The 21945-nt window shown below is 40.6% G+C and overlaps 1 protein-coding gene across 2 annotated transcripts in view; it reads right to left on the bottom strand.

The window, feature by feature from the left end:
- The window catches only part of mcm3ap (minichromosome maintenance complex component 3 associated protein), a 108030-nt gene that overhangs the window by 83779 nt on the left and 2306 nt on the right, over window positions 1-21945 (bottom strand). For both annotated transcript variants that reach the window (XM_069934039.1, XM_069934041.1), the window contains exons 2-7: window positions 16689-16912; window positions 13590-13671; window positions 11534-11678; window positions 9447-9646; window positions 6185-6324; window positions 396-593 (exon numbers count right to left, since the gene is read on the bottom strand). In XM_069934039.1, coding sequence (XP_069790140.1) covers window positions 396-593; window positions 6185-6324; window positions 9447-9646; window positions 11534-11678; window positions 13590-13671; window positions 16689-16912 — 989 coding nt within the window. The remainder of the gene's footprint in view (window positions 1-395; window positions 594-6184; window positions 6325-9446; window positions 9647-11533; window positions 11679-13589; window positions 13672-16688; window positions 16913-21945) is intronic.

Raw genomic sequence — 21945 nt, 5'->3', positions numbered from 1 at the left:
GACACGGCCTTACTATATATAAAAGTGGATGAAAAGTAATGTTGTAAGATGGTTATAATATGAATGCTTGCACTGTGATGCTACCACAAAACATCGAATTTCATGATTGTTCATGACAATAAATTCCGATTCTAACAAACAGGAAAAGGGCACTATTATATAAAGCCCAGAGGTGATTTGGTTTGGAGGTGCAGACAGGTAGAGCGTGACATCATCAAAAAGGGGGGTGGAAATAAGTTAAATAGAGAGAAGGAGAAAAAGCTAGTACAGGTAAGAGTTTAAAAAAAAAGGAAGCAATGGAACCAATTTTGGGGGGGGGGGGGTTACCATGTTTATGCCATTAGGTACCAGGCTTTCCAGGAACACAAGATAAAATTTGGTCATTATTTACATACCTTTCTCACACCACGTGTCCTGTTCCATACAAAGTCATACCAGTCCCGGTAATTTTCTTCACCCTGATCCATAATCTTAGTTACTAAATAATCCATAGTTAACTTCAACACAGGGGCAGGGCGAAGTTCATGTGGCAGAGGTTCTTCCTGATCAGCTGATGACCTGCTATATTCCTTGATTGCAGCTTCATGGTTAACCTGTGATGCAACAAACATATCAATTAACACAAAATGAGTTTTTCTGTTCCAAGTAATTTAGGAAGCCTGAGAGACAAAAACTACAGAATCTTGAGCAAATGGGCTGGAGGGACTCAGCAGATCAAGCAGCATCCTGGGTAGAAATGGAGCCTTGATAAAGTCCCAACCTAAAACATTGACATTTCCACCAAGGGATGCAGTTTGATGTGCTGAGATCCTCCAGTCTGTATGCTCAACGGTGTAAACCTTATGGTTTACCAGATGGAGCTGGCAAATTCGACACTACATTGTAAAAACTGCTGTGCCCTTAGAAATTGGGATTATTATTGTATCAAAACAGTTAATACTGTAATTAAATGCAGCAAAGCTATCTTGGACACTGACTAATCATTTTCCTCACCCTTCCTTGCTCACATCACATCTGATTGGATGCCATGAAACTTTATGGGAGTTTGAGACAGGTGGTATGTGCCAAGTTATCTTCATGGTACATTTTTGTAGGTACAACATCTGGCTAGATTTCTGACTGGTCTGCAGGACAGTTCTTCCAAATGAGGCACCAAGACTCCAGATGTTTGCAAAGATAACTCTGCAAGGTCAACTGGGCTGGGAGCAACTAGGTTGATAGTGGATGGATGATCTATTCACTTTTATTTTCTCTCCCTTCAGATTTGCCAGTAGTGGTAAAAATGGGTGGCTTTCTGGCTCACTTTCAGATACATTGTCAGAATACATACATGACATCACATACAACCGAGATGCTTTTTTCCTGAGGGCGCAGCAGAATTACTAGTTACTAATTGGTAGTGCAAAAAATAAACTGTACACAGCATAAACATGTAAACAAATAAAAGAACTGTAAACAGATAATGAATTTAAAGAAACTGACTGTGCAAATACAGAAAGAATTAAAAAGAAAATCAATAAAGTGCACAATTAAGTTCTTAAATGAGTCCCTGATGGAGTTTGTCATTGAGGAATCTGATGGTGGAGGGGTAGCAGCTGTTCCTGAACCTGGTGGTGTGAGCCTTGTGGTACCTGTACCTCTTTCCTGATGACAGCAGCAAGAACAGAGTGTGTGCTGGGTTGTGTGGATCCTTGATTATTGCCCCTGCTCTCCAATGGCAGCGTTCTCTGTAGATGTACTCAATAGTGGGGAGGGTTTTGTCTGTGACGTCCTGGGTTATATCCACTACCTTTGGAGTGCTTTATGCTCAGGGGTATTGGTGTTCCCATACCAGACCGTGATGCAGCTGGTCAGCATACTTTCCACCACATCTCTGTAGTAATTTGCCAGGGTTTCTGGTGTCATACCAAACCCTCACAAACTCCTGAGGAAGTAGAGGCACTGACGCGCTTTCTTCATGATGCCATTGGTGTGTTCAGTTCAGGAAAGATCCTCCAAGTTGGTGACTCCCAAGAACTTAAATTTACTCACCCTCTCCATCTCTGATCCCCGATGATGACTGGATTGTATACTTCTGGCTTTCCTTAAGTCAACAATCAGCTCCTTAATTTTGGTGACATTAAGTGTAAGGTTGTTGTTGGTGCACCATTCAGCCAGGTTTTCAGTCTCTATCCTGTATGCTGACTCACCCCCTTCCTTTATACAACCTTTAAGCAAGAGTGTATCACTTTGATCAACCTGAACTTGCACATGAGCCTAACAAGGTAAGGAAGGCAGACATCCTTCCATGAAAAATTATGGTGAGCCAGGTCATCATTACTAAGGCCAAACTCCAAGATGTAGGAGCAGAATCAGTCCACTTGGCCGATCGAGATTTCTGCGCCATTCGAATCATGGCTGATATATTTTTATGATCAACCCCATTCTTTTGCCTTCTCCCCGCAACCTTTGAAAACCATTACAATCAAGAATGAATCAACCTGCTTTAAATATACCCAATAATTTGGGCTCCACAGCTGTCTGCCAACAAATTTCACAAATTCACCACCCTCTAGTTATAGATATTTCTCATTTCTGTTCTAAAGGGGAGTTCTTTTATTCTAAGCCTGTGCCCTCTGGTCCTTGACCCTTCCACACTGGAAACATCGTCTCCACATTTACTCTATCCAACCCTTTCAAAATCAATTAGGATTCATAGAACATTGCAGCACAGTATAGGCCCTTCAGCCCATGTTGTTGTGTCAACCTATGTTCACAAAAAGCTAATTTTTCCCTCCCTCACGCCCATAACCCTCCATTTCTTGCATCCATGTGCCTGCATAAGTCTTTTGAATGCATCTATTATACTAGCTTCCACCACCATCCCCAGCAATGCATTCTCAGCACCCACCAATCTGTATTAAACGCTCATCTCCAACATCTCCCCTAAACTTCCTCCACTCACCTTAGACAGATGTCACCTGGTATTTGCCATTGTCACCCCAGGAAAAAGGTGCTCTAGGTCCATCCTATCCAAGTCCCACATAATTTTGTACACCTGTATTCAGTCATCTTTCATCCTCCTTTGCTCCAAGACAAAAGCCCTGGCTTGATCAAGACACACTCTCCAATCCAGGTAACATCCCAGTCAATCTCCTCTGCATCCTCTAAAGCACACATGTCAAACTCAGGTCCGCGGGCCAAATTTGACCCGTGATATAATTATATTTGGCCCGCAAGATCATATCAAATATGTATTAGAGCTGGCCCGCTGGCCGCCACGTCAGTATAGCGCATGCACAGCTAATACTACAAATCCCAGAATGCTTTGCAAATGCATTGGCGTCAGCCCACTAATCGCCCCCACCTCCTCTCTTTACTTTCATTAGCATCTGTGACCTGTCACCTAACTCACATGTAATAAACCCCTTACGAAAAATGGCCAAACGAAAGACAGAAAACAGGACCTTTCAAGACAGGTGGGAGGCAAACTCTGACCCCACAGTTTGATGAACTTGCATCTAAGAAGAGATGCCAAGTATCTGCTTTAGACCCAGGTGCATTAGAGTAAATCACAGTGTAGCAAGCTAAGCTTGGATTAATATTTTCTTTGGTTAACTTTGGACTGTTCATAGTTGAAAGATTGGATTTTCATTGAAGCAAGTTGTTATTTTTTTGACTTGTTGGCTTGTGAAAAAAATACATTTAAAAGGAGCTTAAAGGCTATAGAGAAATATTATTTATTGAATATTTTATTTCTCATTTGTTAATGCTTCTTCTGGAAAGAGTTTAACCAAAACTATTATTCAACATTTATTTTAATAAGAAAAAGTTTAACATTACATATGTTGAAAGAAGAGAAAACATGCAGATGTTGTTGAAAATTTTCAATAAATATTTAGTTTGGCCCAAGACTTAGTCCAAGTTTTTAATTTTGGCCCTCTGTGAATTTGAGTTTGACACCCCTGCTCTAAACCATCAACATCCTTCCTGTAATGAGGCAACCAATCTGAATGCAATACTCCATGTGAACTATCCAGAGTTTTATAGAGCTACAATATTTCCTCATGGCTCTTTGACCTCCTACAATAACAACAAAACCCAGGAACACTATAAGTTACCAATCTTGCCCCTCTTATAGCCATGTCTCCATAATGGCCACAACATCATAATTCCAAGCAAGTCATCAGCCTCATCTCCAATGCTCCTTGCATTAAAATAAACATGCTTAAGTTCCTCAGTCTGGCTGTGACCATGCACCTGTCCCTTCCTGACCTTTCTTTCAGACTGATTTGTCCCAGCACCTGACATCCTCAGAGCTCCTCCACTTATTGCCCTGATGCCCAGAGTCCCACACCCCTGCCACTCTAGTTTAAACCCTCCCTGCAATCATTCGTGAATATCCATGCGAGAATATTTGTTCCCTCTAATTCAGGTGCAACTCCCTTTGTTACGTCTCAAATCAGCAACAACAGAAGGCGCAATTCAAAAAGGTTAAATTTTAAACCTACATTTATTAATGACTATTAACAATATAATGTCTTAACACAGTTAAGCCCACTATAAGTATATAGCAAATATACAGATATCATATTTATAAACAGAGTGTATGTGAAAAACCCAGACCATTAATCTGTGCCCAATATTCAAAAAGGAAAAATCCCCAAAAACCCCATGTCAGTCAGTCAAGTAAGTCAGTCCAAAAACAGTCCACAGAATTCAATCTCAAAGTTCAATGTCCAAGTTCAGTTCTTTAATTGATAAGAAAGGATGTTGTATTGAACATTGGGAGAGAAATGGCTGATGTTACATTGCAGTACACTTATGAACCCTCACTTATGAGGCATGTGCATTTCACACAGCTCTCCAGCTGCCCTCTGCTGCTCCAACTGCCGCTCTCTGCTTCACAGCTAGATTCTACTTTTGTTCTCAAAAGTTCCAAGCAATTTGCAAATCAGCACTCATCTGTACCTCAAGTTGCAGAGTTCTTAGCAGAAATCCATCCTTTATAAGGACAGTCCAAAAGGTCAGTCCGTGGTCCAAAACACATCCTTCCTGCAAAGGCCTTATCTCACCCCAAAGAGAGCTCAATGATCCAAATACCCAAGACCCTCCTTTCTGTACCAGCATTTATTGTATCTAATGATACATGTAATCCAGCATGCCATTGTTCAGACGTTTATGATTGTTTGGCATGCAAGCAGGGCACACAGGCAGAACCGGAGCCTGGAACCTAGCCAGGATCACAAGATAAAGGAACAGAAGCAGGCCACTAGGCCCATTGAGTCTTCCGTGGACACTGGTCTGGATTGTAAGCTGGGTTTCAGAACAAGATTGTGTAATTTCCAGTTAACTTTAAACTCACCTGGTCTTTAGAATATTTATTACAGTACTGAGTAATGCAAAAATTAAAGTGAAATAAAAGCGACGTTCAACAGTTTGGAAAATTTGGTTTGGTTTTACCGAAGTCCCAAAGTTACCATAGAATTATATATTAATTGTCACTGAATTTAATTATGTTTCTTCTTGATTTTCTATCCACATCCTGCTTATACAGAAGTCCTAATATGAAAAGCATTTTTCGATCATTTACTCTGCAAAACTTAAAATTACGACCAACATGTAATCAGCCAATTACACTTGTATTATTTGAGTCAGTATGGTTTAACTCATCTTTACAACAGGTTTCCTGAGGTGACGACTGTTTTGTGGTCAGATGAAAAGCAAGGCAGACGCTGGAACTTTGAAATAAAAATAGAGAATACGCAAAGCCTTTAGCAGGTCACACAGCAACCGTGAGAAATGGAGTAAACATTTCAACTCTAATATCGTCCTCAGAGTTCCATCACTGCAATTTCTTATTTATATTTTGCCTTTATTCAACTAAACTCTAGCCAAAGTATCCATAATGGTTTTCTGAAAAAAGCAAATACTAACAGTCAAGATTACAAATGATTTTTTTTTTTTTTATAAACCTAACAAGCTGATCTCACGGTATTGAAAGGAAGCTTCAAGAGTAGTGTTTCTGAAACAATGTAAAAAAGAGAATGTGATGCTCACTTCAAGACAGTTTATCTTAGAGAACACCCCAAATTAGAAAAAAAGTATCCAAATAGGCATTTAAAAAAAACACTGAAGAAATTAACATTCTGTTTCTTGATCTACAGGTACATGGAATTAACCAACTGGAGAATTTAAAACTGACCTTATCTGTGCCGGGTATGATCTCGAAAGGACTGAGCTGGTATCTGGTCTCCCTCATGTAACGTTCCTTCTCTGGGCACAGGTCCATACAAGTCCCCACCACAGCTTTAGCCTTTTCCAGATCTGTTCGTTTCACTTGGGCTGTGGGCAAGGGTTGCAATACAACTTAATGTTTTTGAGTGTGCAAGTCCAAGCACTCAATCCATCTTGTATTGTGCCTAATCTTTCAACAGAACACACACCAAGTCTTCCTTTAATGTTCTGACGTTCTTTGATGCAACTCGATTGGGCATCTTTTTTGTTAAATTCCTCTTTGCATCGTCACAAGACCAACGTTCACTACCCATCCCAAAATATTTTTGAGTTGATGGTGAGTGAGCCACCCCCTTAAAACTGCAGTCAATTTGCTCCCACAATGCTGTTGGATTCTGCCACAATGAAGGGTCATTCATGTAAGAGAATGTGATCTGAAACATAGGAACTTTCAGGTGACGGTGCTGACAGACCCACGCTGGCCTTGTCCTTTACTAAGGTTGAAAGGACATGCACATTTACAGTGAGCACACATTGCAGTCATGCTGTTTCAGTCATGGAGGAGTAGATAGGGTAGCAGTCATATGGATTGTTTAAAGTATCGGAAGCAGATTAGTACTGCAAAATTGAGAGTACAATGTCTTGGGCTTTGTGCTGGTAGAAGGGATATATGAACAATGATAATAAATTTATCATCATATACACTAAAATTCTTAATTGCTGCAGCTGATCGGATACTTTTTAAAAACTACATTAGCATTAATTAATTGAATTAAAAGGAATCAAATACAAAATATAAGAGATAATAAACATTCAGTTATCCTTGTGTGTACAAAAAAAGAGACTTTTCAATAATGCAGACAGTCCTTTTGTGGAGTCTGAACAGTCCCTGATTAGTGTAACAAGTGTTCAAGAGCCTGATATCTGTTGAAAATAAACTTCTTGAAATGTAGAGGTGCTGGACTTCAGATATTGTCCTTTCTGACTGAAGGTAACAGTGAGAAGAGGTTGTGACCAGAGTGATCCAGACAATCTATGTGACTGCCTCTCTACCATTTTAAATGTTTACTCCCGCCATGAATGACACAGCACGGCTACAATATGTGCTCCTTTATGATGGTTGCCTTCTTGAGGCAGCGCCTCACATACATGCCTTCAATGGATGAGAGGTTGGAACCTACAGACCTGGCTATGTTTGCTACCTTCTACATTCCTGGGCAGTTGAATTCTCAAATCAGGTTGTGAATCAACCAGTCAATTTACTTTCCACAGTGCCCCTTCTTCACTGTTGCTTCAATATGCTGGCTCTAGATGTTTTCTGAAATGTAGACTCACAGGGACTTGAAGGTTCCAATCCTCTCCACCTCTGCCCCACCAATACAGACAAATGTTGGGTCCCTATCCTCACCTTCCTAAAATCGGCAACAAGCTCCTTTTGCTCTGTCACCACCCAAGCAGGTTCTCAATTTCCATCCTGTATTCTGGCCCATCATTTCGAGTTATTCCACCAACAATTGTGGTGTCATCAGTGAATTTGTAGACAGAGTTGGAGCTCAACTTGCCAATGCAGTCATAAGTGTATAGGGAGGAGTGCAAGAGACTAGGCACACAGCTTTGGAGTGCTCATGTTGATGACAAGACCCCTTCAGCGGGATAAGAGAGTCTTTATGATGCTGACCAAGTTAAGTTTCTGCATTATTGTATTGATGGTAAGATATTCCATGATAGCACTGGAGTTAAGTATCTAAAGGAGATGATCGGACACATCCTACTGTTGGTGACAATCATTGTTTAGTCGAGTGATATAAATGATACTTAACACATGTCAGCTAATGCCTGAATTTTGTTACAGTCTTGCTGCATTTACTGCCATGGACTTCATTATCAACATATGTCCCCATTTCTTTCCTTTAAGTGAAGGCAAGGTTATGGATAAGGTAGCTAAAGACAATTGAGCCCTGAACACTATTCCAAGAAATAGAACCATATTTTTAAAAAAAACTGACAGCTTCCTATTTCCATCAACTCCTCCAAGCCCCCAAGATTCTGTGACTCAATTACAGATGAGTGGCCAAGTAACCTACCAACCTGGATGCCTTTGGGACATTGGAGAAAGTGAGAGCAGAGTCACATGAAGGATGTGCATAGTCAGGTCCAACAGTCCCCAAGATCAGGATTGAACACTGATCACTGGAACTGTGAGAGTGCACCTCGACCAACGGTATCACTGCTCCAGCCAAAAGAAGTTTAATCAATATTTTAAACACTCCGTGCAAGTGTTCACAGCTGGCTGAATTCAATTTGGTCTGCTTTTTATGGACAAAACCTGGTGAGGTAACAATCCACTGTCAGTGAGCTGCCAGTACTGTAGACATACATGATCAGAGACAGTTCTTTCTGAAGAAATATACAAATTTGGTGGAGAAACTCAACAGGAAGCAAAAGGCAGTTAACATTTTGGGCTTGAACCCTTTGTCAGAAATGTGGCAAAAGATACAGGTAGACGTCTGAATGAAAAGGTGGGTGAAGAGGAGAGAATCAGGAAGTTATTCAGAATCTCAGGCTTTCAGCCAATAATTATAACTTTACTGCATCTATAGCATGCAGCCATTTTTGATTATTGGAAATGAACCCAAATCAGCTGAAGGTTGGCTTCCATTATGGTTATGCTCTCAGAATAAAGGTAGATCAGCTCAGCACTTCTGCCTCATGTTTCCAAATACCTCTGCTGTATTTTTTTGTATTAGATGGATAAAGACTTCCATGGAAAGACAAGTTGCTCAAGCAACAGTGACAACTGTGACAACTTCCCTCTAGTTTGATGACAACAACACATCTGAAATTTTCACTCATTTCCCCAATAAAATTTAGCACAACAATGATTCAAGAATGTAACCCTGGTGTGATTCCATTCACCAGAATTTGCTGCAGCAGCCCTTAAATGCTCATCACAAATCTGGGACAATGGCCCTCTTTCCCCAACTTATACATTTCTTCAATGCACATTTCTTTCATGGCTATTGAGATGAGAAGTGAGTTCCAAACTCACTGTTAAATTGGTAACATTAAAAACAAACTACATTTGTGGAACAACGAGAAAAAAGAGAAGCAAGTCAGAGCCACGGGTCAATGAATGAAGGAAGTAGAGTACAGGAATCAAAGAGGACTGGGGAGTTCATCGTCATTAGGTACATGGACCAATTTTAAATCCACAAGTAATGCCATGTTACCTTGTCTCATTAACTTATCTCGTTGGTCAAGTACCCGATACTTCTCCTCAGGATTTACAGCAATGATGCCAATCAAATGACTAAGAGAAGAAGGTAGAGTCCCTATGCGCTCAGATGCTGGCACCTGATCATCCACCTCCAGCAAATGAGATTCACTCTCTGGTTTTTGGCTCTTTGAAGGTGCATTCTTCAGTGGAGACCTACAAAGAAAATAGAGTTAATGAAAGACTGAACTGGTTTTTAAGCTGTCCTGTCCGGAGAGAACATTGGATCACTGCAAGAATAGTTGACTAATGGATAAAAATCCTCTATTCTTTTCTGCTTTATGCAGACAGACTCAACGTTAGCAAGGAATAACCTGCCTAACCTTCCCCATATCAGCCTTAAACTCACACCGACATTCAGGATGCAGTGTTAAAAAAAAGTTGGATCAGTAAGACAAAGGACAGTACAGCAAAGTATGGGCCCTTCAGTCCATCACGCTTTATCACCCAATATTAACCTACTCCATATCATTAACCCTATATTTTTCTGCCACTTGTCTTAAATATCCTTACTGCAGCAGCCTCCACCACCCCTGCAATGCATTCTAAACACCTACTACTATTTGTGTAAAACAACCTGCCTTTGATGTCTCCTCTAAACTTTCCACCATTCACAAACAGATGTTCTCTGGTATTTGCCATTGCCGCCCTCGGGGAAAAAGGTGACAGCTGTCCACCCCATCTATGCCTCTCATAATCTTGTACACATCCATTAAATCACTGCTCATCCTCCATCAGTCCAAAGAGAAAAATCATGGGTCATTCAACCTTTCTTCATAAATCACATTCTCCAATCTAGGCAACTTCCTGGTACTTCCACATTCTTCCTATTAGAAGGTTTACAGAGCTGCAACATTACCTTGCTCTTCTTCAAATTAATCCCCCAACTTATGAAGGCCAACCTCCCATATGCTTTCTTAACCACACTATCAACTCAAGGGAACCATGGACTTGGACCTCAAGGTGTCTCTTCTTCCACGCTGCAGGCTCCTGTCATTAATCTTGTACTCCACCTTCAAATTCAATTTTCCAAAGTGCATCACCTCACACTTTATTGGATTGAACTCCATCTGTTACTTCACCGCACAACTCTGCATCCTATCCACATACCATTGTTACCTACAACAACCTTCTACACTATATACAACACCTCACACCTTTGTGCCTCCAGAGCCATTTGTGACAACAAATTCCAGATTCACAAACCTTTGGCTGAAATTACATTTCCTTATTTCTGTTCTAAAGGGACATCCTTTCATTCTGAGGTTTTGCCCTCTGGTCCTGCACTCTCTCATGTCTGGAAGCCTCTTCTCCACTCTGCTCTATTCAGCCCTTTCAATATATGGTTTGTTACAATGATATTCCCCTCCCCAACCCCCACCCCCTTCCACAAATCCTTCTGACCTCCAGCAAGCACAGGCCCAGTCCCATCAAATGCTTCTTGTATGTTATTCCTTGCATCCCTGAATCATTCTTTTAAATGTCCTCTGGACTCTCTCCAATGCCAGCACATCCTTCCTTCTATATAGGACCCAAATCCGCTCACAATACTCTAAACATGGTCTGACGTTCTAGTCCTCTCAAAATAAATCCTAACATTGGATTTGTCTTCCTTACTACTGACTCAACCTGCAAGTTAACCTTTAGGGAATCTGAAATAGGACTCTCAAGTCCCTATGGACGTGCATTTTCTGGATTCACTCCCTACTTAGAAAATGGTCTGCTTCTTTATTCTTTCCAAGGTGTATGGCCATACACTTCCCTGCACTGTATTCCATTTTTTGTCCATTCTCCCAACCTGTCCAAGTCACTCAGCAGACTGCCTACATCCTCAATATTACCCTCAGCTTCATCTATATCTGTAGCATCTGCAAATTTGGCAACAGAGCCCTCACTTCCATCATCTATCTCATTTTGCATACAACATGAAAAGTAGCAAAATCTCCAAATCATCCCCAAATCTCCAGCTTCACTGATATACTGAAGTAAAGGTCCTTTTCTGCAGATAACATTTTGGAAGATCCAGGTGTAAAACAGTGTCACCTGTTTGCAGTGTTTCCTGCTACAGGAGGTTTTACAGCAGGATTGTGTAAAGATGATCCCTCAGTGCTGGGTTTGTCCATGGTCGGTTTCTTTTCATCTACTTTTGGTTTCTTCGTTTCTTCCCATGAAGATTTTTTCCCAGGACCTGACAAGATCAGAGGAAAAAAAATTCTTCACTTTGCAAATGTAATCATGGTACAATGGCAATTGCCCTGCCTGTATTTCACCAAGCTAATGTTTTCAACTGATGGGGATCAGTTGAGAAAGCTGAACTCTTAACCAAGGCTGCAGTAGCCTGACCAATTGCAGAATAAAGCATGGGCAAGAAGCATCTGTAGCATCTGTAGCAAGAAGCATGGGCAAGAAGCAAGAAGCATCTGTAGCAGCTACTACGACAGAGCTACTAAAGAAATACAAACACACGCCAGAGTAGTCAACTCAAGACTGGTTTATTGAAGCTTGACAAGCGGCTTTTATTTCCTGCCTGCCCCGGACTCCACATGGACCTTGTTAAGGGACGGCTGTTGGTCCACGGGACTAACAGTTTTAAATTGAGTCTTCTTAACATCCCATGCCTTTCAGCAGGGGACCCAGCTGATCAACGTGCTGTCCCTCGGCACTCAGTACCGCTAACAATGCCAGCCCTTAGGTAAGTCATTGAACTGCACTGACAGTTTGCATTACCGCGCTGAGTGCCCGCTCCACAGCCGCTACAACCTTTCTATTTCTCTCGATTAGAAGTACAATTTACAACTACAGTATTTAGTTGGGATCCAAGTTGGGAAGTTAATCAATATTGCGACCAAAGGGACCCAAGATCAAACCAACTTCAACCTCCCACCTTCAATCTATGCCCTCTAGTTTTCAGCTCTCTTATCCTGAAAATAAGACTATGACCACTAACCTAACCAATGTCCCTCTCCCAGGTTATCCCTGAGTATCCCATGTCATAGCAGATAAAAACTCCCAGCAAAAAGAGCCCTCACAACTCAAGTCCTCCCATCCAGTAACACCTTCATGATTTTTTCTGTACCATTTCTAGTTTAATGACATCTTTCCTGTTGCTGGATGCGGAGAACTATACAGAGTACACCTTTTTCTTTTCTTTTTCTTTGGCTTGGCTTCACAGACGAAGATTTATGGAGGGGTATGTCCACGTCTGCTGCAGGCTCGTTGGTGACTGACAAGTCCGATGCGAGACAGGCAGGCACGGTTGCAAGAGAAAATTGGTTGGTTGGGGTTGGGTGTTGGGTTTTTCCTCCTTTGTCTTTTGTCAGTGAGGTGGGTCTTCTTCAAAGGAGGTTGCTGCCCGCCGAACTGTGAGACGCCAAGATACACGGTTGGAGGTGATATCAGCCCACTGGCAGTGGTCAATGTGGCAGGCACCAAGAGATTTCTTTAAGCAGTCCTTGTACCTCTTCTTTGGTGTACCTCTGTCTTGGTGGCCAGTGGAGAGCTCGCCATAGAACACGATCTTGGGAAGGCAATGGTCCTCCATTCTGGAGATGTGACCCACCCAGCGCAGTTGGGTCTTCAGCAGCATGGATTCGATGCTTGCGGCCTCTGCCAGCTCGAGTACTTCGATGTTGGTGATGCAGTCATTCCAATGAATGTTGAGGATGGAGCGGAGACAGCGTTGATGGAAGCGTTCTAGGAGCCGTAGGTGATGCCGGTAGAGGACCCATGATTCAGAGCCGAACAGGAGTACACCTAGTATGCACCTAAATGTACAGCTGTGATAGCAAGATCCAATTCTTGAATTCGATACCCTGACGCCTTCTTCATCACCCTGCCTCCATGTGCCACCATTTTCAAGGAACTATGTACAGGTGCCTCTCAGTCTCTGTGTTCTACATTATTTTCTAGGGCCCTACCATTTTCTGTGTCCGTCCTTCTGTGGTTTGAACTATGAATCTTGAATATGATGAATGCACTAAAGTTAGTAGTTGAAATTAGTAACATTGATGTTGAAATGAGCTACACCAACATAGTATGAGGAATAAAACTGATGTGGGGGATAATGCAAGTTCAGAATAAAACAATTATTGCAACTTACTGTTTTTTTTCCTTTGCCAAAATATTTCAATATTTTGCTTGCATAAGAACTTCCCTCTTTTCTTTGCATTTGATGCTGATACCTTTAAGAGAAACAATGGCAAAGACAAAGATACGTAACAAATGTTTCGGGGTTGAGCCCTTTATCAAGGTATAAGCAAAATGTAAGCAGGTGCCCGAATAGCTCAGCTGAAAGTCAAGAACCTGACAATGGTCAGGTTTAGCATCCTCAACATTTGACCATCGCAGCCAAAGTGTCAGCAGCTTCTATTGGATTTCTTTATAAAAAGTGCAAAAGGATGAATTAACATGAAACCTAGAAAAGTTAATACCTTGGAGGAACTAAGGATCATCCAGGAGGCTGAGGGAGTGATAGACAAGTGCTTCAAGGACCCAATCACACCTAGGAGGCAGGAGGAAGTAGTAAGGTGACTGTCAGAAGAGGGAAAGGGAGCAGGCAGACTATGCAGAGTACCCCTTGTTCCCCCTCAGCAACAAGTATACCCCCCTTTGGATAAGGCTGAGGGAATAACCTATCTGGGCAAGGCAGCAGCCATACCAAAAGTACCGTGGTCAGATCTGAGCCTCAAAAGGGAAGGATGAAATCAGGTAGAGCGATAGTCACAGGAGGCTCAGCAACAGTTAGGGGATTCTGCAGCCCCAAAAGAGACGTCAGGATAGTATGTTGCCTCCTGGGTGTTCGGATCCTGGATCTCTCTGAGCGGGTGAAGAATATTCTTAAGGGGGAGGGTGAGCAGCCAGAACTCATGGTATATAATGGTACCAATTATCTCAGCAGGAGTGGAGTTGAGGTCTTGCAAAGTAAAGTTTAGGGAATTAGTAAAGAGGCTGGAGCAGGATCTCCAAGGAGGTCATCTCTGGACTACTCGCAGAGCTACCAGCCAGGAAAGGTAAGAACAGGAAGATAGTGAAGACAAATGAGTGGCTAAGGAGGTGGTGCAGGGAGCAGGGTTCAAGTTCTAGGATCATTGGATACTTTTCTGTGGAAAGGGTGACACGTATAAGAGGGACAGGTTGCACCTGAACTGGAGGGGAATCAATATCCCGGCTCCTGGCAGGGAGATTTGCTTAAATCTTGCCTAGGACAAGAGTGGGGGGGTGGGGGGGGGGGTGGGGGCAGGGGAAAGAGAGATCTTTAAACTAGTTCGACAGAGGGGAGGAGCAGGTAGTATTGAAGAAAGAGGGAGAATGCAGACAGAGTAGGAGAATAGACAGAAAAGTGGCAAATAATATTCAATGTCAGAAAGTGTTGGATCATGCACTTTGGTAGAAAAAATAAGCTGGCAGAGTATTTTCTAAATGGGAAAGAAAATGAAAATACCCAGAAGCAAAGGATCTTGGGAGCCCTCATGCACGATAGCCTGAAGGTAAACTTGCAGGTCGAGTTGATGATGATGAAGAAGCCAAATGCAATGTTGGCCTTCATTTCAAGGGGAATAAAATAAAAGAGCAGGGATGTGATGTTGAGGCTTTGTATGGCACTGGTGAGCCTCACTTGGAGCAATGTGAGCAGTTTTGGGCTCCTTATTTAAGAAAGGATGCAGTGATGTTGGAGAGGGTTCAGAGGAGGTCCACAAGGATGATTCTGAGAATGAAAGGATCATCATATGTGGAGCATTTGACAGCTCTTGGCCTGTTCTCATTGGAATTTATATGAATGAGGTGGGATCTCATTGAAACATTTTGAAGGTTGAAAGGCACAGACAGAATAGATGTAGAAAGATTGTTTCCCACAGTGGGAGAGCCAAGGACAAGAGGGCATAACTTCAAGATTGAAGGGTGTCTGCTTAGAACAGATATGTGGAGGAATTTCGAGCCAGATGGTGGTAAATTTGTGACCCCAGAGAGTTGAGGGGGCGGAGTCATTGAGTGTATTTAAGGTAGTGATTGCCAGGGTCCTGATTAGGGCATCAAAGGTTATGGGGAGAAGGCCAGGCAGTGGGGCTGAGTGGGAAATTGAATCAGCTCATGGTTAAATGACGAGGCAGACGTGAATGGCTGAATGCCTATTTCTGCTCCTGTCTTATGGCCTTATTAATAAGTCACCAATCAGAGAAAATAAAGTCAGTCATCTATTTGCTGTACCAATTCTTTGAAAGTGTTTCTATGCCCTATTTCCCTCCTCTTTTCACCACACGGAATTATTTTCCTTGGAGTACTTACACAATTTCCATTTGTAATTTTCAAACAATATATTTTAAGGCACAACAAATTTGTTGAAGTTGGAAGCATACCATGTATAATACATTTTTAATGAATTATTAATTGACATTAAATTAAAATTTTTGCATTTAAATTTAGACAGACAGCATAGTAACAGGCCATTTCAGCCCATTAGTTCGTGCTGCCCAATTTACATACAAGTATCCTACCCCCCCCCCCATATGTTTTGAATGATGGAAGGAAACGGAAGCCCCCTGGAACAAACCCATGCAAACAATGGGGAGAACATACAAAATCCTTACAGATGTCATGGGATTCAAACCCGGTCCAGTCCTATTCGCTGGAAATGTAAAGGCTTGCGCTAACCACTGTGCCAACCGTGCCGCCTTTTAAAAGAAAACTTTGAACTTTGTGTTGAAACAAATTCTCATTTCTTTGCCAATTCTTTAGCTAATTATTCTATCATCAACTCTCATGACAGGAAGGAACTTTATTGGGTTCGTAAAGAGTTCTCAAGAAGAAATATATGAAAGCACATTAATGCATTTTATTTTGCAGAAGCAAGTTGTTTTGTTTTCATAGTTTTGTGCCTGTCACAATGAAACAGGTATTAATTGAAAGGGACAGGGGGAAAAGCAAAATCGATAGAAACCAAATAAAACAAATGTAAAAACACAATGCCAGAGAAACTCAGCAGGCCAAACAGTATATTTTATGTTGCAAAGATGAAAGATACCTAACCAACACTTCAAGGTTGTGTCCTTCATGAAGGTATAAGCAAAAAAATAGACAGGTGTCTGAACAAAATGAGTGGTGCTGTTAATTCTGCAATTCTTGCACTCTCTAATTCATAAAATTTTAACATTTTATGTTTGTTAATGGAATTTAGAGAATAGTGGAACAGCCTGAAACTTACATGATTGTTAAAGTGAACAACAGCCAGGTTCTTATTGGTTTGGCAGTAGACTCGCTGCACTTTGCCAAACTGAGAGAAGTGCTTCCTGATAATCTCCTTCTTGTTCAGGTCAGCTGGGATGTTTTTACACTGGATGGCAGTGAGTTCTGCTACAGGAGTGCCAGACAGACTGTCTGTACTATCACCTCGACGTAGTCTCCTAGAAAAGGGCTTGCCAGAAAAATCTGGGAAGGCACACATTTAAAGAAAAAAAGAATCCATTATATACGAGAACCCAGAAAATCTAAACAGGAACTTTGAAAGTCACACAGCTGCAGGATTTAACATGCTTAATCCTCGATATCATTAATTTTTTAAATATTTTATTATTAAAACCATTATACATATATTCAAAAAATATACAATAGATAAAACTTGAAAAAAAATACATGGTATATTTAATACAAACTAACCCCCTACAACCCCCTCATTCCCTTAACCCTTCCACCCTCACCAACCTATCCCCCACAAGAAAGAAAGGAAAAGAAAAGAGGACATTAACCATAATAACAAATGTTATCAGTTAATTACCATGGATTAGAGAAACACCACCACTGTGCGGCTGGGGCTTTCAAAAACTCAAACCCATAAACTCCAAATAAGGGCTCCCAGTTTTATGATATAAAAAAAATTATCACTTAGATTATATGTTAGTTTCTCCAACGGAATACAAGACCTCAATTCCATATGCCATCTCTGTATACTCAAATCAGTCTCATTTTTCCAAGTAATTGCTAAACATTTTCTGGCTACAGCTAATGCTAACCTCAAAAATGCAATTTGAAATCTATTTAATCTTAATTCTAAATTCAACCTCTTAATGTTACCCAACAAAAACACTAAAGGATCTATTGAAAATTTCATTTTCAAAATAACTTCTAAAAATTCCTCAAGTGTATTCCAAAAAGGTGTTACTGTTTCACATAACCAAGTAGAATGTAACAAAGAACCTTCTTCCTTCTGACATCTAAAACATAAATCTGAAGAAATTAAATTATATCTCCTTAATTTTTCCCAGAGTTAAATGTAATGGATAAATAAAATTATAATTAACTAAGTGATACATAATTTTAGTCATACTATTCTTGCATAAATTCATCCAGTCATCTTGATGAATAAGTATTCCTAAGTAAATCCAATTTAGACATTTTATTCTGTAATAAAGAATATATCTCAGATACAAATCCCTCCTACCACCCTCTAAGTAAAATTTCAAACTTAGATCGTCTAGGTCACTGTAAAGTATGTCCAAAATTATCCAATAATAAAGCTTTAATTTGATAAGAAAAAAAAGAGTATTTGAAGATATTTCATATTTCTCTTTCATTCTTTGAAAAGAAATAAAATATCCTGCTTCATAACAAACTTGTACAAATTTAATACCATTTTGATCCCATAACTTCAAAAGTTGATTATTAAGTGTAAAGGGGAAAAGCTTTACAAAGGAGTTTTGCCTGAAATCTTCCCTTGAGCACCTATAACTTCATTTATTTTATACCATAGTTCCATTAAATATTTCAAAATAGTTAAATTATAATTACTCAACAACTTAGAATTCCATCTATAAATAAACTGATCCTCTTCTCACCAATTTTAGATAATTCAATATTAGCCCATATCAATGACTTTTCCGAATCAAACATTCTATTAATAAATTTCAACTGTGCCACATCATAATAATTTTTAAAATTCAGAAGTTGTAAACCTCCTAATTCACATTTCCAAGTTAATTTTTGTAACGATACCCTAGCCATTTTATCCTTCCATAAAAGTTTTCTCAGCATGGAGTTCATATCCTTAAAAAAATTTGAGGGAATCTTACAAGGAATAGATTGAAATAGATACTGAATCCTGGAAAAATATTCATTTTAATACAATTAATTATTCATGTAATCAGTAAATCTTTCCATCAATTCAAGTCATTTTTAATTTTAGAAAGTAACAGTAATTATAGTCATTTATATTAATTATTATTTACCATCTACCTTGACACCTAAATATTTAATTTGATCCGACTATTTAGATTTAACAATACGTATACAAATAGAATAATCCATTGCCACTAATGGCATAATCTCACTTTTTTCCCCCAAATAATTTTATAGCCTGATAATTCACCATACTGTTCCAGTCTGTCATGTAACACCTTCAAAGATTTCTGAGGTTCCATTAAGTATATCAAAACATCATCTGCAAACAAATTAATTTTAAATTCAACAGATTTCACTTTCTTCTTCTTTGGCTTGGCTTCGCGGACGAAGATTTATGGAGGGGGTAAATGTCCACGTCAGCTGCAGGCTCGTTTGTGGCTTTAATACCTTTTATATTACCATCTTGCCTAATCATCTGAGCCAAAGGTTCAATAACTAATTCAAAAAGAGCTTGCAACAAAGGGTATCTTTGTCTGGTTGAGCCCTTTATCGAGGTATACAAAAATGTTGGCAGGCATCTGAATAAAAGAGTAGGGGCGTGGTCACAAAGGCAGGAGGTAAGAGGTGGAGGAGGGAGGGGACAGCAGCAAGCAAGGGGAAGAGGGATGGCTGGGTGATTAGAGGGAGGGGAAGGAGTGCTGGAAGGGGTGGAGAGGAGAGCAGGTTAGTTGAAACCAGAAATGTCAACGTTAATGCCATCTGGCAGAAGAGCACACAGATGGAAAATCAGGTGTTCTTCCAATCTACAGGAGTTTGATGGGATAGTACATGAGGCCATGGACAGACATGGGAGCATGGGAGTGTAACACAGAAATTAAATGGTTGGCTTCTGGGAGATTTCTGAAACTGGTGCAGACACAGAGAAGGTCCTCAGTGAAATGATCTCCCAGTCTGTGCCTAGTCCTTCTGATGTAGGGAAGGCCACAAAAGGAGCACCAGATGCAGCAAATCAGTCCTGTGGATATACGTGAAGTGTTGCTTCACTTGAAAGCCCTGTTTGGGACCTGGAGTGTGGTCACAGGGGAAGGTGCCGGGGGCAATTGGAGTCATGGAGGGAGTGGTCCCTACAGAAGGTAGAGAGGGGAGGAGAAGGAAAGATGTGTCTGGTAGTGGGATCCTGTTGTAAGTACTGGAAATTCTGGAGGATCACATTGGAAGCTGGTGGGCTTGTAGGTGAGGACAAGGGGGATTCTGTTTGTTGTATCTAGGGGCAGAGGGAGCCATGGCAGATGAGCAGGAAATGCAGGTTAGAGCTGATTAGATGGTGGAGGAGGGGAAGCCACGTTAATGGAAGAAGGCAGATATTTTGGAAGATCAGGACTGGAAGACCTCATCTTGGGAACAGATGCAGTGGAGATGGAGAAATTGAGAGAAGGCAATTGAATCCTTGCAGGGGACAGACAGGGTGTTAGAAAGTGTAGTCAAGGTAGTTGATAGATTTGTAATATATATGTCAGTGGAAAGCTTGCTCCTGAGATGGAGGCAGAGGCATCTTTAATTCCTATGTTTTGGACAGGTCCCAGCCTTGTAAAATACTGGAAGGAGGTATTTAAAATTATCTTTAATTTTAAACATAAATTTGGAACTTAATCCTCTGGTTGCTCTTTTTGGAACTAGAGAAGATATTCTTTTAACTCCAATTAAATGTTGTACTTTATTTTTTTCATCTCTCCTGGCTAGACATGCAGTATTGTTTACATGAAAGGATGCTGTCCCGCCTACTCATGCTCAATGGCTGAGAGACATTATGTCCTGTTTAAATTTAGAAAAGATATGTTATTTAATTAACAATTCAAATACTGTAGGGTCCATTCTTGAATTACTTTCATAACCTCTAGACATAATAATCTTAATATTTACCATTTTATTTCAAGAACAAAGTATATATTTCCTTCAGACATACACCTTGGGTTACAGGATAGAGTTTAGAATCACGTTGTACATGAAAAACTATATTCTTTCTTTACCTTGATGTAGTTTTAAATTATGGTTGTGTTATAGTTTAATGAGTTATCTAATCTTCCATTTATCATTATGCATATCATAATTGTTTTGTATGCTTTATGTCAAAATCAATAAAAAATATTTAAAAAGAGAAATCCAGAAAGGGGAGAACGTTGTCGGAGATGGACCAGGTTAGTTTGAGATTGTAGGTTGAAATTGGCAGCAAAGTGAATGAAGTTGACAAGCTCATCACAGGTGCATAAGGCCACCCCAATGTAGTCATCAATTGTCTGGGCGAGCACATGGTCGTAAAGCTCAAGAGTGTCAAATGCCTTCTGTACTCACCCAGACAATGTTCTGCGCACGAGGCTACTTAAAAAGTTTAGTGTGGATAGAACATTGGACAATTGGCAGGAAGCAGAGAGTCGAAATACAAGGATCATATTCTGATCGGCTGCCAGTTGCTAGTGGTGTTGCACAGGGATCAGTGCTGGGGCCGCTTCTTTTTATGTGGTAATATTAATGATTTGGATTATGGCTTTGTGGCCAAGTTTAAAGAGGATACGAAGGTAGGTGGAGGAGCAGGTAGTGTTAAAGAAACAGGGAGATTGCAGAAGGACAGAGGCAGATTAGAATGGGCAGAGAAGTGGTAAATGAAATATAATGTCAGAAAGTGTACAATCATGCACTTTGGTAGGAAAAGAAAATAAACGGGCAGACTTTTTTTTAAATGGGGAGAAAATTGAAAATACCGAGATACAAAGTGTCTCGAGAGTCATCATGCAGGATAGCCTAAAGGTAAATGTGCAGGTTGAGATAGTGAAGAAGGCAAATACAATTCTGCCATTCATTTCAAGAGGAATAAAATATCAGAACGGGATGTGATGTTGAGGCTTTATGAGGCATGAAAGACCTCGTGTGCAGTTTTGTGCTCATTTAAGAAAAGATGTGCTGACGTTGGAGAAGGTTCATAGGAGGTTCACTCAGATGATTCCGCGAATGAAAGGATTGCCATATGAAGAGCATTTGACAGCTTTTGGCCTGTATTCCTTAGAATTTAGGAAAATGAGGATCTCATTGAAGCATTCTGAATGTTGAAAGGCATTGACAGAATAGACATAGATGGGAGCATCTAGGACAAGAGAGCACAATTTCAGGACTGATCAAACTCCACTTAGAACAGAGATGCATAAGAATTTTTTCAGCCAGAGGGTGGTAAATCTATGGAATATGTTGCCACAGGCTGTTGTGGAGGCCAGATCATTGGCAGATTGATCAGTTCTGATTGAGCCAGGGTATTAAAGGTTATGGGAGAAGGCCAGCCAGTGGGGCTGAGTGGGAAC

The sequence above is a fragment of the Narcine bancroftii genome, chromosome 4 (genome assembly GCF_036971445.1).
Source record: "Narcine bancroftii isolate sNarBan1 chromosome 4, sNarBan1.hap1, whole genome shotgun sequence".
Lineage (NCBI taxonomy): Eukaryota > Metazoa > Chordata > Chondrichthyes > Torpediniformes > Narcinidae > Narcine > Narcine bancroftii.
This window is presented reverse-complemented; position numbering and strand designations above follow the sequence as displayed.